We start from the raw sequence: 12,658 nt of genomic DNA on the forward strand, positions 1-12,658 counted from the left end.
CCATAATCAGGTTGGCAAAGGAGGGTGCCATATGGGTATCCGCATTGTGCTGCTGATTTGTTTTTATACCTTCCCTTCAAAGGAGAAGTAGTTGTTGTTTAGGATAAAGTTAGTTAAGTGCATGAGGAAGTGGGTTTTGAGTCATAAGATAGTGAGGTAGTGTTCGATAGCTGCAAGGGAATGGGCATGAGGGATGTTGGCATACAAGATGGTAGTGTCAACAGTGAAGAGTAGGGATTCAATTGGTGGTAAAGGGGAGGGGATGGTGGAGAATCAGTGAAGGAAGTGGTTGGTATCTTTGATGTGGGATACTAGATTAGTCAATTGGTTGAAGTGGTGGTCAGGGAGGGCCAAAATTCTTCCACTGGGACACGGTAATCAGCCACAATGGGGCGTCCAAGATTGTTGGGTTTGTGGACTGGGGAGCTATGTAGAAGAGGTGTGTGTGTTTGGGGGGGAGTATCATAGGGGTGGGGAGTGAAATGCCTTCAGCAACTTGCTGGCTGGGGCCCAAAAGTGCCAAGAGATTAATGGTGGCCATTTTCAACATTAGTCAGGTTAGTACTGTATTTCCTTTCCTCAGTTGGGTCCCTTTGTACCCTGTAACTCATTTCACTGGACCACTTCTATTTGCCCCACTTTGTAGAATGGGTGTGTAAGGTGTCAAAAGTGTGAGGAGGAAAATGGATTTAGGGTAGAGGTTCTGGGAAGGGCCTAAGGCTTTATGCAGGGATTAGTGGTTGTGTTGGGCTTCTGGGATGGCATCACTGTTGCAAAGTTTATAGTTGGGGGACTTGGATAATTGGCAGAGGCCTTCCACCAGGTAGCCACTGCAATTCATAACTGTGGTGGAATCTTTGTAGGTAGGGTGAGTAGGTCAGGATTAGTTCTGAGGTTGTGTGTGGCTATTCTTTCTTCTGCTGAAAGGTTGTTAACCATTCAATCGTGATCCTCCTCCTCCTCCTCCTCCTCCTCCTCCTCCTACCCCTTCCCATCTGACCACCTGCTGGCCACCTTCCTGGAATTCTTTACCTCCAACTTACCCTTACCATCCTTCTCTATGTCCCTTTCTCAGGACACCAACTGTTCAGCAGAACAGAATATCTGTACACAACCTCAAAGCTGTGACCTCATCATCCTACCTGTAGACAAAAGATTCATCACTGTTGTTATGAATCACATTAACTACGTGGTGGAAAGCCTCTGCCAATTATGAGTCTATCCCCCCCCCCCCCTCCCCACTTATAAACTGCCATAGTGATCCCATCCCAGAAGTCTAACACAGCATCCAATCCGTTGCCCTAGTCAGCAAGTTGCTGAAGGCAGATCAAAGCTGGACTGCTTGAATTGCAGTAACCTCATCCTAAATGTTCTGGAATTGCTGCAGTCTCATCAGAAATGTTATGCTGTAATTCTTGAAGACTTGAGATTTGTTGAGACAAACCTTAGACCTGAGGACATCCCACACTGACAGATCAGGTGATCTGCGTAGCCAGCCAGCCCTGCAACCAGACAGAGCTCGGCAAACAACTCTCAGATGTGAAGTTTGTGTAAATGTGCTCCAAGGTTCGACCATACGTGTGGCGTGTGCATCATGGAGTGTGGTTATACACATACATTCACTTGCAATCGTATCTACTCGTCTGGGCCACTTTTATTTATTCCACTCTGTACATATTTTCCAATATCCACAAACCCAACAGTCCTGATTGCCTCATTGGGGCTGGTTATAGTGTCCTTGCTGAAAGAATTGCGGCCTTCATTGACCAACACCTCCAACCAGCTGCCCATAGTCTAGCCTTCCACATCAAAGATACCAATCACTTCCTTCACTGACTCTCTGCCATCCCTACCCCTTTACCTCCTGGATTCCTATTTGTCACTGTTTACGCCACCTCCCCATACACAAACATCTTACCACTATTGAACACTACCTTCCCCAACATTCTTCACACCCCAAACCCACTACCTCATTCCTAATACACTTATCTAACTTGATCCTAACCATCAACTTCTTCTCCTTTGAAGGGAAAGCATAAAAACAAATGCGGCAGCACAGCAATGGATACCCAAACAAATCGGCAGCACAGCAACGGATACCCACATGACACCTTCATTTGCCAACCTGATTATGGGCCACCTGGAGGAGACCTTCTTAGCCTCCCAAAATTCCTAATTCCCAGCTTGGGTCGGGTTCGTTGGTGATATCTTCATGATATGGACTCAGAGCAGAGACACCCTATCTTCTTCCCTTCTCAACTTCATCGCTGTCTCTTCCATCCACTTCACCTGGTCCTCCTCAGACCAGCATGCCACCTTCATAGATGTCGTCCTAATCCTCTTTGATGGCTCCATCTGTACCTCTGTCAACAGTACACACACCAACTACAACCAGTAGCTGCATTTCAACAGCTGACATCTTTTTCATACCAAAACATCCCTCCCATACAGCCTGGCCACCTGAGGACAACATATCTGGAGTGACAAAAACTCTTTGCCCAGTATGCTGAGGGTCTCGCAGAGGCCATTAGACAGGTGCTATCCCCCAGACCTAGTCTGCAAAGAGATCTCCCTTGCCATTTCCTCTTGCGCCTCCAATCCTCCCACCATCTCAAAAACCAGCCACAAAGGAGTGCCCTCTTAGTCACCCCACACCACCCTGGACATGGAACAACTGAACCATGTCTTTGTCCAGGGCTTTGATTATCTATCATCATGACCTGAAATGAGGGACATCCTACATGAGATTCTTCCCACCACTTCTAAAGTGGTGTTCTGCCGCCCACTCAACCACAACAGCAGCCCAGTTCATCCCTCTGCCACTCCCAATCCCAACCCTTGCCACAAGGATCGTATCCCTGTGGGGGTCACTCATGAAAGTGGCCGAGCCATTTACCAGCTCTGCTGCAGTCACTGCACAGTTTTATATTTTTTAATTGGTATGACTACCAACCAACTGTCTACCAGGATGAACAGCCACTGTCACACTTTGGACAATAGCAAGTTAGACTACCCAGTAGCACATCATGCAGCTGAACATAACACGATTGATTGCAATTGTTGCTTCACAAACTAGGTCACCTGGATCCTTTCTTCCACTACCAGATTTTCTGAACTGCGTAGGTGGGAGTTATCCTTGGAACACATTCTCTGATCCTGTAATTAGACCAGTGTCAGCCTACAGTAACATACTGTCCCCACACCCTCCACCCAACAGTTTCCAGTTTCCACCTCTTCTATCACCTCCTACCCACCCTCTTTGTTTGCCACCCTCTACAAATGCACCTACCCATTTTTCTCTGTTCCTCTCCTCTTTTGCTTCATTTTCATCACTTCCCTGCCCCACAATCTCCTGATACTCTACATGTTAGCATTGTAGTCCCTGCACGCTCTGCCAGGCAGCAATCCTCCCTTCCCCCACCTACCCATAGCTACCCCCCCTCCCTCAGTTTTGCTACTCCCATCCCACATGATAGTTACATTCTTTCCTGAGCTGTCAGAGCTGATGATCGTATGTGTGAGGTGTGCTTCCTTGTGTGGATGACGGTGTGTGTTTCTCTTTTTCTGATAAAGACTGAGGCCGATAGCTTGTGTGTGTCTTTTAATTGTGCCTGTGTGCAGCTTAGCGTGTTAATTTTGTGGTAAGTAGTAATCTGTTCCTACATTGTTGCCATTTCTACCAGGAATTTCCATTGTTTTAAAATATTTTTTTTAGTTTTTAAGGAAAAAGGCTTGTTTGAAAGAGGAAACTTTCGTCTTTTAAATAAGCTATGTCAATCTTCAATCACTTATTTGCAATATGTACTTTTGAAGTGCTCACACTTAAATTATAAATATTTCCTTAAATAAAATGCATGCATATAAACGAAATACATCGTTACTGCCAATAGTGTGAAAATATCCAGTTAATAATAGTTGCATTAAGTGCTACATCAACAAGGATTTAACAGTTATATGTATTGACATGCATCATGTACAGCACATAAAACAAAGTAAGGAAAGAGGGGAAAAAAATGTACAAAATAGGATTGTGGCAAGCGGAGCTATCCCAACGTGCTAAATCTCGCCATGAACAGCAGTCTTGCAATTCATAAACTAGCGTTGTGCGGCATGCTCGAAAAATTGAACACACTCACTCCTTAACAGAGGAAGCTTTAACACAAACATGCCATTAAAAAAATTACAGGCTATATTTCCATTAAATTAAGAAAAAGTCTCAGAATTGTTTAAAAAATTTGAGGTTGATTAAAAAGTGAGGATAGCAGGGTATGAACAGCAACTTTGTAGTTCAGAATCTGTTCCTGAATCCAGTACATTATCATAGAGCTTATAGTTTCATTCATTAGAAAGAGATTAGTATTATACAGAGGTTCGAGTCCTCCCTCTTGCCTGTGTGTGTGTGTGTGTGTGTGTGTGTGTGTGTGTGTGTGTGTGTGTGTGTGTGTGTGTGTGTGTGTGTGTGTGTTCTTAGGATAGTTTAGGTTAAGGAGTGTGTAAGCTTCGGGACTGATGACCTTAGCAGTTAAGTCCCATAAGATTTTCACACACATTTGAAAATTTGAGTATTATACGTTCCATTGTCAACGAGGTCATTAGAGATGGAGAACAAGCTCGAATTAGGAAAGGTTAGAGAACAACGTCACCTGTGTCCTGTTGAAGGAACCATCCTGGCATTTGCCTTAAACAGTTTAGAGAAATCATGGAAAACTTAAATCACAATGGCCTGACAAGTTTTGAACTGCTGTCCTCCCGAATGAGAGTCCAGTGTTCGAACCACTGAGCTACCCCACACATATGAGGTGTAATAAAAACATAACAGGATTTTTTAAATTTTGCAGGGTGTGTACATGAGCTTTTCAATTTTTTTAAAATCTCGGTACACATTTTCCTGAGGTGTGTTTGTATTTTTCAGCTGTTTATTCTTGACAGTTGAAAAGTTCTATCTGTTTTCAAGCATTTAGCAATTATTTTTAATTTAGAAAAGTTAGACCAAGAAATATACATTAAATATTGCTTTAAAAGTAGAATAAAGTGGAGCACTACATTCACAGTGTTGACTTGGCTTTTGGCGAATCTACTAAGAGTAAGAAGAGAATTTGAGCAGTGTAAATGTTGAGAATGTCGAAGATGTTGAAGATGACCGCTCTGGGCACCCTAACACTTCAATTATTGACAACATTTTGAAGAAGTAAAGCAAATGTTCCTGTCAATAAAAATAGCAAATTCTACCATAAAGACACGTTTTGACAGATTATCATCATACCAGTACTTTGAAACAGCATATATTCATGGCACTTACTTATTTCAGAGATTCATTCTGCCTGCTAATAAGTCCTTATTTTAATGCTATCTGCATCATCTTTGTCATTGCTGACTAAAGTATTCTTCAGGTATGTTCTGGAAGGAAAATTTTTTAATTTTGTTGTATATGTGACTGTGACAAAAAGTTTTTAATGTGTTTATCACATAATACACAAGATATGTGCTTTCGATTTTGCATGACTTTTGCACCCTCTTGCTGAAAAAGGAAATTTGTAGCTCATTGTAACTTAACACAAAACGGACTGCAGTAGTATTACTTAAATGTTTGTGCAGTAAATACCCCGAAATGGTTTAACCATTTTTTGGCAAGTTATTGCCAGTGATTGTCTTCTCCTGTGATGACAAAATGTTAAAATGCCTGTTATGTATTCCTTAGACTAGTTAATACCAAGCATTGACCTTACTTGAATAATAGTGTGTGGACCAATTGCACAGAACACGCCGACTCTGGACTTTTGCAAGAAATTTTGCAGTGTACACAAATGGATGACAGATAGAATGACACCTCCCGTAAGGCTGTGTAAATTCAGTAGCGGCTATTTCTCTCAACGTGCCAACTGACTTGTAAAATAAGCTGAAGGTGAAGCTCTGTACCTGTGACATGAGGGTGGGTGTAAAGTGAAGCTTTTCAGCTGTCTGGATGACCTTTGTGAAATGGCTGCTTGCAGTATGTAATTGGGCAGTTAGGCCTTTGTGAACACACCAGTGACCTGGTTAAGCTTCTGCCCCTGTCTCTCTGATTAACTGTTAGGCCTTACATAATTAGTTGCAGCTTTAGGTGTCTGCCTTAATTATTAGCCTGAAAACTTTATTGCTGTATTTTGACACTGCATTAAAAAAGAGTGGCGTGCAGTGTGTTTGGTGGGGATTGCCAATCATGATGACTTGTTTGTACTTTATCAAATACATAAGTTATGAGACCTGTTATTTTTTATAGCATGATGGGGAAACCCCACCTGATCCTGTGAGGCGTCAGAAGGGTGCCGATGGAGACGCTGAGTCACCGGAAGAAGTTAAAGTGAACATGCAGGACATGATGGAGAAAGTAGACATCAGTTCCCACATCACTGATGCTCTGCTCAGTGAGCTAGCTGACAAAAACTGGAAGGTGCTGTTTCCATATTTACCCTCAAAATAAATAAATAGTTGCTCCTTTCATGTATTGGTTCATGATGTGTTCTAACAAATATTTCTTCTTCAGGTTAGGATTGAAGCACTGCAGAAGCTTGTGAATATCGTCAACGAGCACAAATACATTTCAAGTAATCTGGGAGATTTGCCTCCTGTCCTCGCTCTCAGACTCGTTGATAGCAACAGCAAGATAGCAGTGGCGGCCATTGCATTTTGTCAAAGCCTTGGTGCTGCCATGGGCTCCCAGTGCAAAGTACACGTCCGCACCCTGTTCCCCAACTTCTTGCAGGGACTCGGTGACAGCAAGGTAGGTGTTTATAGATTAGGGCTACATGAAATTAGAGGCTAAAATGACATGTTGACAATTTTACATGATCATCGTGTACGTTAACTAAATTCTATCTGGAAAAATGAAGTAAGCCTCAAAAGCTCTTAAGTGAAAAAGAAGGAATTGAATTAAATTTAAGCTGTATATGGTCCTGTACGTGAGCAATATAGTATTTCTGAAAGCATTTGTTGGCCAGGATGCTGTGGTTGATACAAAAAACTTTTCATGGACTACTCTGTTCCCATTTACAGGGTGTATCTAGAAAGGTGAAACACTGGCAGTTTTGCAGATAGTTCTAGGTCTTAAATTTGTAAGGGCATGTAGAACTTAAGAGGGCATGTCTTGTCAAAGACACAATGTGTTGTGTCTGACAGGTGACATCATCTAGTACAAGAAATCAACCATCTCAGTTCTTCTTTGTGCAAAGTCAGCTTCTGAATTTTAATTCAACTGCCTCCTCCTGTCTTTTAAAACTGATGTGTGTGTCAATATCTATAGAGTATAAAAGTATACATTGTGGTGCAGTTTCAAGGCTAAAACACTACAGGTAATCGGATAAAATTTATTTTATGGTCTCGACACAATGAAGTATGTTCCACTGCAGGTGACTATGTCCAAAGCAGCAGTCTGTCATGCAGTCAGCTAAACTTGTCAAGTGTTTAAAAGGAAGAATAAGCTGGCACAGATAGTTGATACTGCTGATAACGATTGCTTCACATGCTCTGCAATATTAGACCAAAAATTTCCTGCCTTTGTGAGTGATTTCACAATTTTTTTTTCACTGATCCCTCTATTGACGGCATAAAACTTTACACAAAGAAATGAGTTTTTCAATCCACCAGCAAACCGCCGCATCTTTTATGCCGTATATGTATGCACTTCAAAACAAGTAAGAGCATTGAAGTCCCTTTGTCATACCATTCAGTGTTTGAGGTAACTAAATGTTGTGTAAATGGCAAGAGACACTTGTATTTTGCCCAGAATTGAACATTCCAACATTTCAGCTCCCAAACTTAAGATAGTTCAAATGTTTGTATTGATTATTCATAAAAACACAATACACATCAGGGAAATCTCCTTAAGCTTTTGCATTAAAGTTGGCTTTTCATTGCATTTCCACAAGCCTGGCTGGTTTTTATTGTCTGCAGTATTGGAAATTGCACTCTCGACATTTATGCAGATAATTGTGAAAGGAAGTAACAAATCGCTTAAAGTATATTTGCAAACAACTGGACACTACCGAATGAAGAGATTATTCAGCTTTGCAAGGACTGTAGATGTAATTTGCCCCTGTATTGTGCTGTTATAATTCAGCTCAAATCACATGTCTAAAGCTCAGAGTGGTGGTGGTGTAAGAGGACTCTGGTTTACTTGAACATTGCAGGTGTGGGTACGGTCGGCTGCGTCAGCTTGTATAAACACCTGGGGTGACCAGTGCGGTTACAAAGTCTTTTTTGATGGTGAAATGATTGGCGACGCTTTGAAATCTGGAAGTCCTGTGCTAAGATCAGAACTCTGGGCTTGGCTCGCCGAGAAGTTACCGGACAGTAAGAAATCAATATTATTTGTGTGGTCCTATTTATCACTGCCTGGATCAAAAAAGGAAAAAAAAGATCAAAACCTTTATGTTCACAGTACCTCCAAAATCTTTCCCCAGAGAAGAACTGACTGTGTGTGTGCCTCACTTATTTTCTAATTTGGAAGACCGCAATGCAGATGTGAGGAAAAGTGCTCAGGATGCAGTTCCGGCATTTCTAATACACTTGGGCCACACGTCGTTGATGAAAGCTGTGGCAAAACTGAAGGTAAGAGTAGCATTCTGGTGGACAAGCAGAAAAGAAGCTGTACTTAAAATTGTTTTAAGACATTGTAATGTTGTTATGAACATTTTGCTTTGTTGTTGATACATTGTCATGAGCCCACAAATATATTTTAAATCTGATATAAGGAAAATATACAAATATTTGCATGGCATGCAGTAATGATATAGAAAGTATTGTAGAAATGAAATAATCGACAATTCTCCACCTGCAGTGACAGATCTCGCGTTTAGTTCATTGTTCTTGTATGTATTGCCACTTAACGTGAACAGTAGTACTAGTTTAGGATTATTTCCTGATGCTTTTAAAACAATGCATAAAATATTTTTAACATATAATTATTTATGAAACTGGATTGTTTTTACTCAGCCAGTGAAAGATAGGTAGTATGACTTCATTTCCCCGGTAATTTTTTACAAGACATGAGATTTATGGCAAGAGTCATAGTACTTCATGTGTAGCTGTCACATACTCCAGTTCAGCCTTCTACATCGGTGTAACTCAATGACCCGAAAGGTGCAGGCTGCTGCAAAAGATTAGAATACTTGAGCCATTATCGAGTGGTTTGAAGATTCCTACACAGTAATGTGTATCCTGATGTGTGTTACAGCCGGCTACACAGTCTGTTATTACACAAATTATCATGAAAGCAAATGTGCCTGTGAAGCAAATGGCAGATGAAGAGCAGGAGTGTGTGAAGACTGTGAAGAGTGGAGGAGCAAAGGCAGCTGGGAGCAGTACGGCTGTTAAGAACAAGGTAATTTTATGTGACATATCAGGGGAGGGGCAGGGGCAGGGGAGGGAGAGAGAGAGAGAGAGAGAGAGAGAGAGAGAGAGAGAGAGAGAGAGAGATTGACTTCATATTTTATAATGGATAACCTGTAACCGTCATTTTAATTTACTAACAGGCAGCTGCCCCAAAAAGTGGAAAGACCGGAGGACGAAAAAAAGATGAAGAAGCAGATACATCTCCATTGTTGCAAATAAATGGCCAGAAACATCAGAGGTTACTTGATGAACAAAAGTTAAAAGTAAGTACCTCAACTCAGTAAGATGTACATATAATTAGGGGGATGGAAGGCACTTGCCTTCTTCCTGGTGCAGTATTTTTGTGTGTTTTCAGATTATCGTGTGTATTTTGAGATCCTTAAGAAAAATAACATTAGATACTCGGTGAATTACAAATTAGAGATTCAGTTAACTACCGCCCTGGTTGTCTGAGAGGATGTGATTTAAAGAAAACTTAAAAGGATTATTTTATGATGTATATCTCATAGTGTTATCTTCATTAGGTACCACAAATGTGGAACAATTTATACCAAGAATGGTGTCAAACTAAAAAGCTGAATGGATCAAATATTTTTAGGCAGTCCATAAAAATAAAAGGAAGGCTTGAAATTCGGTTTTCATAGAAATATAAATTTATTTATAAATAAGTAATACAAAACACAAGAACATAGATAATTCAGTTTCCTTTCTGACACTTCACTTTTCTTCACTGTTATCTTACCTATGTAGGCAGAAAACTTATTCATGGTAATTACTTTTAAAACTGACTAAAGACAAATGTCTGAAGTTTTGAACTACAGATGAATTATTTCCATTCAAAATACCTGCTCTCATTAATATGTGCTTCCAGATATGGAAAAAATTCCAAATACAAATTGTAGACTATTTTCAAACTTTGCATTTGTAATTAAGGTATGCCAACCTCACTGAAGTTGGCTTCAAATTGTGATCACACTGGATCTTAATTACATCTATTTATGTAAAAAAGCTTTTCTCCAATAATTTAAGTTGTACACGTCTCGATTAAAACTTGTTTGTGAGACTCAAGATGTTTTTGTGCATATGTTTTACGTTACATTGTTGCCTGTGAACTAAATTTCTTAATTTTGTGTGTAACAACTATTATTTCTCAACTGTTACACACACACACACACACATACAAAAAAAAAAAATTGCCACAAGTTCTGGAATATCAGGAAATTTCAAATGTGTTGGGGGGGGGGGGGGGGGGGAGGTAAAAAGAAAAAAAGAGAGAGAGAGAGAGAGAGAGAAAAACTCACCCTGGAAATTCTCATTCTTCGCTCAGCAGATGAAATGGTTTGTTTATGGCGATGCCATGTATCATTGCTAGCTGGGCGAAGCTGACTTACAGCTGGGTGTTGTGTGCTGTCCCCCCACTCCATACTTCCCCACTCTTTCCTTCCCCCACTTCCCCCAGTTTGCTGTCAGGGCTGCCACCACCGCTAGCTGAGCAGCTGCCGTCAAGAGCGGCAGGGAGGCATGATGTACGAATACTCAGATCCAAACAAATCGCTAAAGTTATTCATTGCACTGAGTGATTACTGCAGTCTCTTATTAATCAACTTTCCGTTAGTGATCCATGACTGTGGGAGTGAATTGAATTGCTGGCCTCACGTGAGCGTATTATCATGACGGGCCAGTACTGTGGGTATCTGACAGGTTGGACCAGCAGGCCAGGTCCGTTCCTATGTGGTGTAAATTGCCATTTTTTCATGATTTATCTGCAGACCGAGGACTGGTGCATTCTCAACAGGCCAGAGAATATTTCTCGAAAGAAGAATTACGCAATACGTGCAAAATAATTTACATAGTACAAGCAACATTTTATTGCCACTCACTGCAGTAGTGGCTTAGTATAACTCGCCCACCCACCACCCCACCTTTTGCACTTGTTTAAAGAGAACTGCTTCATTCCGAGCTTATTTCTGAAATTATTGAAGGTATGTTGGATCAGTCTCTGCAGCTACAAGAAAATGTGTACTTTTCTCACTAAATGTGTTTAATTTTATTGGAATAAAATGCCGGTAATGGTCTGTAATGAAACTTATTTACAGTCTGGTGTGTTGTCTACATCTAAAAACAGTTAATTAAAAAAGATTTTGATGATATGATATTTTATGCCCAATTTTCACTCACAGCAGCAAATGCTGTCTGCTTGCGTACTTTTTAGGTATTCCCTCATTTGACACTGTTGTTTCATGTGCCATAGCTGCAAAGATGAATTTAATATAACAGTAATTATTACAAAGCACACAAATGAAGAATTTTTTCTGAAACTTGAAGTTAAATTTTGTAGCTTAGTTTTTATCACACTGTGATCCTCACTTGAAATACCGTCTAGAAATGTCTCAACCAGCTCAGTGTACTCCTTATTTCTTACATTCTTGTTTGTGCAATCTGCACTGTCAGTTTTTTGTCCAATCACTTCATTATACTTGTAAAACTTGCTGTCATCCAACAACAGTTCAGTCATCGGTGCATTGTAACACCTACAATTCTCTAGTTGCCATGTTAAAATTTGCTTCTTCTGGTAAAACAAAGCAGAGTTCACACTATGTCACCTCACTAACATTTAATGCAGTTGCAGCAGAGTTCTGGAACAGAGGTTTATTAAGCAAGGAACTGAGAACGGTTCAGATCAGAAGATTATGAAAAATGGTATTCTCCCTTAAAAATAGTAAATGGAACATTTGACCTTTCCTGAGATCCAGTTATGTCGAAGAGTGTACCTGCAGAAAGAGCTGACTATAAAAGATTTAATAAGCCTTAAAGTCTGCACCACGCCCCCCGCCCCCCCCCCCCCCCCCCCCCCCCCAAAAAAAAAAAAAAAAAAAAAAAATTCTCTGCGTGCGAGCTTTCAAATGAGGATGTGGTATGTGGTCAATCAGGGTGAAAAGTTATCCCCTTCCTAAAGACCTTTTTTTACCACTGCTGCATTTAGACAACTAGGGTCCACCACCTCGTAAATTTTGTGCAGGCCGTATGCTCCACTCATTCCTCTTTGCCAGCACCCACAGCCCCCCCACTGCACAGAAAAATTTGACTACGGAGCTGAGGCTACAGGCACCATTGCACATGCAGCACCATGTGGAGGTGGGGCTGTGTGGAGATCTTTTGTTCTTTGTTGGTTGGGATACAGCTGAAATTGAAATTACACTACATGCAATTTCGAAATGGAACCGTGCAAAATTTTTAAGAAGAGGGGAAGAAGATAGGAAATACTAGTGTTGGTTATAGTTCCTTCCCC

At 40.8% G+C, this 12,658-nt stretch overlaps 1 protein-coding gene across 2 annotated transcripts in view; it reads left to right on the plus strand.

Annotated features, from left to right (window-relative positions):
• Positions 1 to 12,658, plus strand: part of LOC124804734 (protein mini spindles) — a 145,235-nt gene that overhangs the window by 88,381 nt on the left and 44,196 nt on the right. For both annotated transcript variants that reach the window (XM_047265027.1, XM_047265028.1), the window contains exons 16-21: positions 6,260 to 6,430; positions 6,524 to 6,760; positions 8,166 to 8,328; positions 8,417 to 8,586; positions 9,212 to 9,358; positions 9,510 to 9,632. In XM_047265027.1, the coding sequence (XP_047120983.1) occupies positions 6,260 to 6,430; positions 6,524 to 6,760; positions 8,166 to 8,328; positions 8,417 to 8,586; positions 9,212 to 9,358; positions 9,510 to 9,632 (1,011 nt within the window). The remainder of the gene's footprint in view (positions 1 to 6,259; positions 6,431 to 6,523; positions 6,761 to 8,165; positions 8,329 to 8,416; positions 8,587 to 9,211; positions 9,359 to 9,509; positions 9,633 to 12,658) is intronic.

The sequence above is a fragment of the Schistocerca piceifrons genome, chromosome 7, assembly GCF_021461385.2.
Source record: "Schistocerca piceifrons isolate TAMUIC-IGC-003096 chromosome 7, iqSchPice1.1, whole genome shotgun sequence".
Taxonomy (NCBI): Eukaryota; Metazoa; Arthropoda; class Insecta; order Orthoptera; family Acrididae; genus Schistocerca; species Schistocerca piceifrons.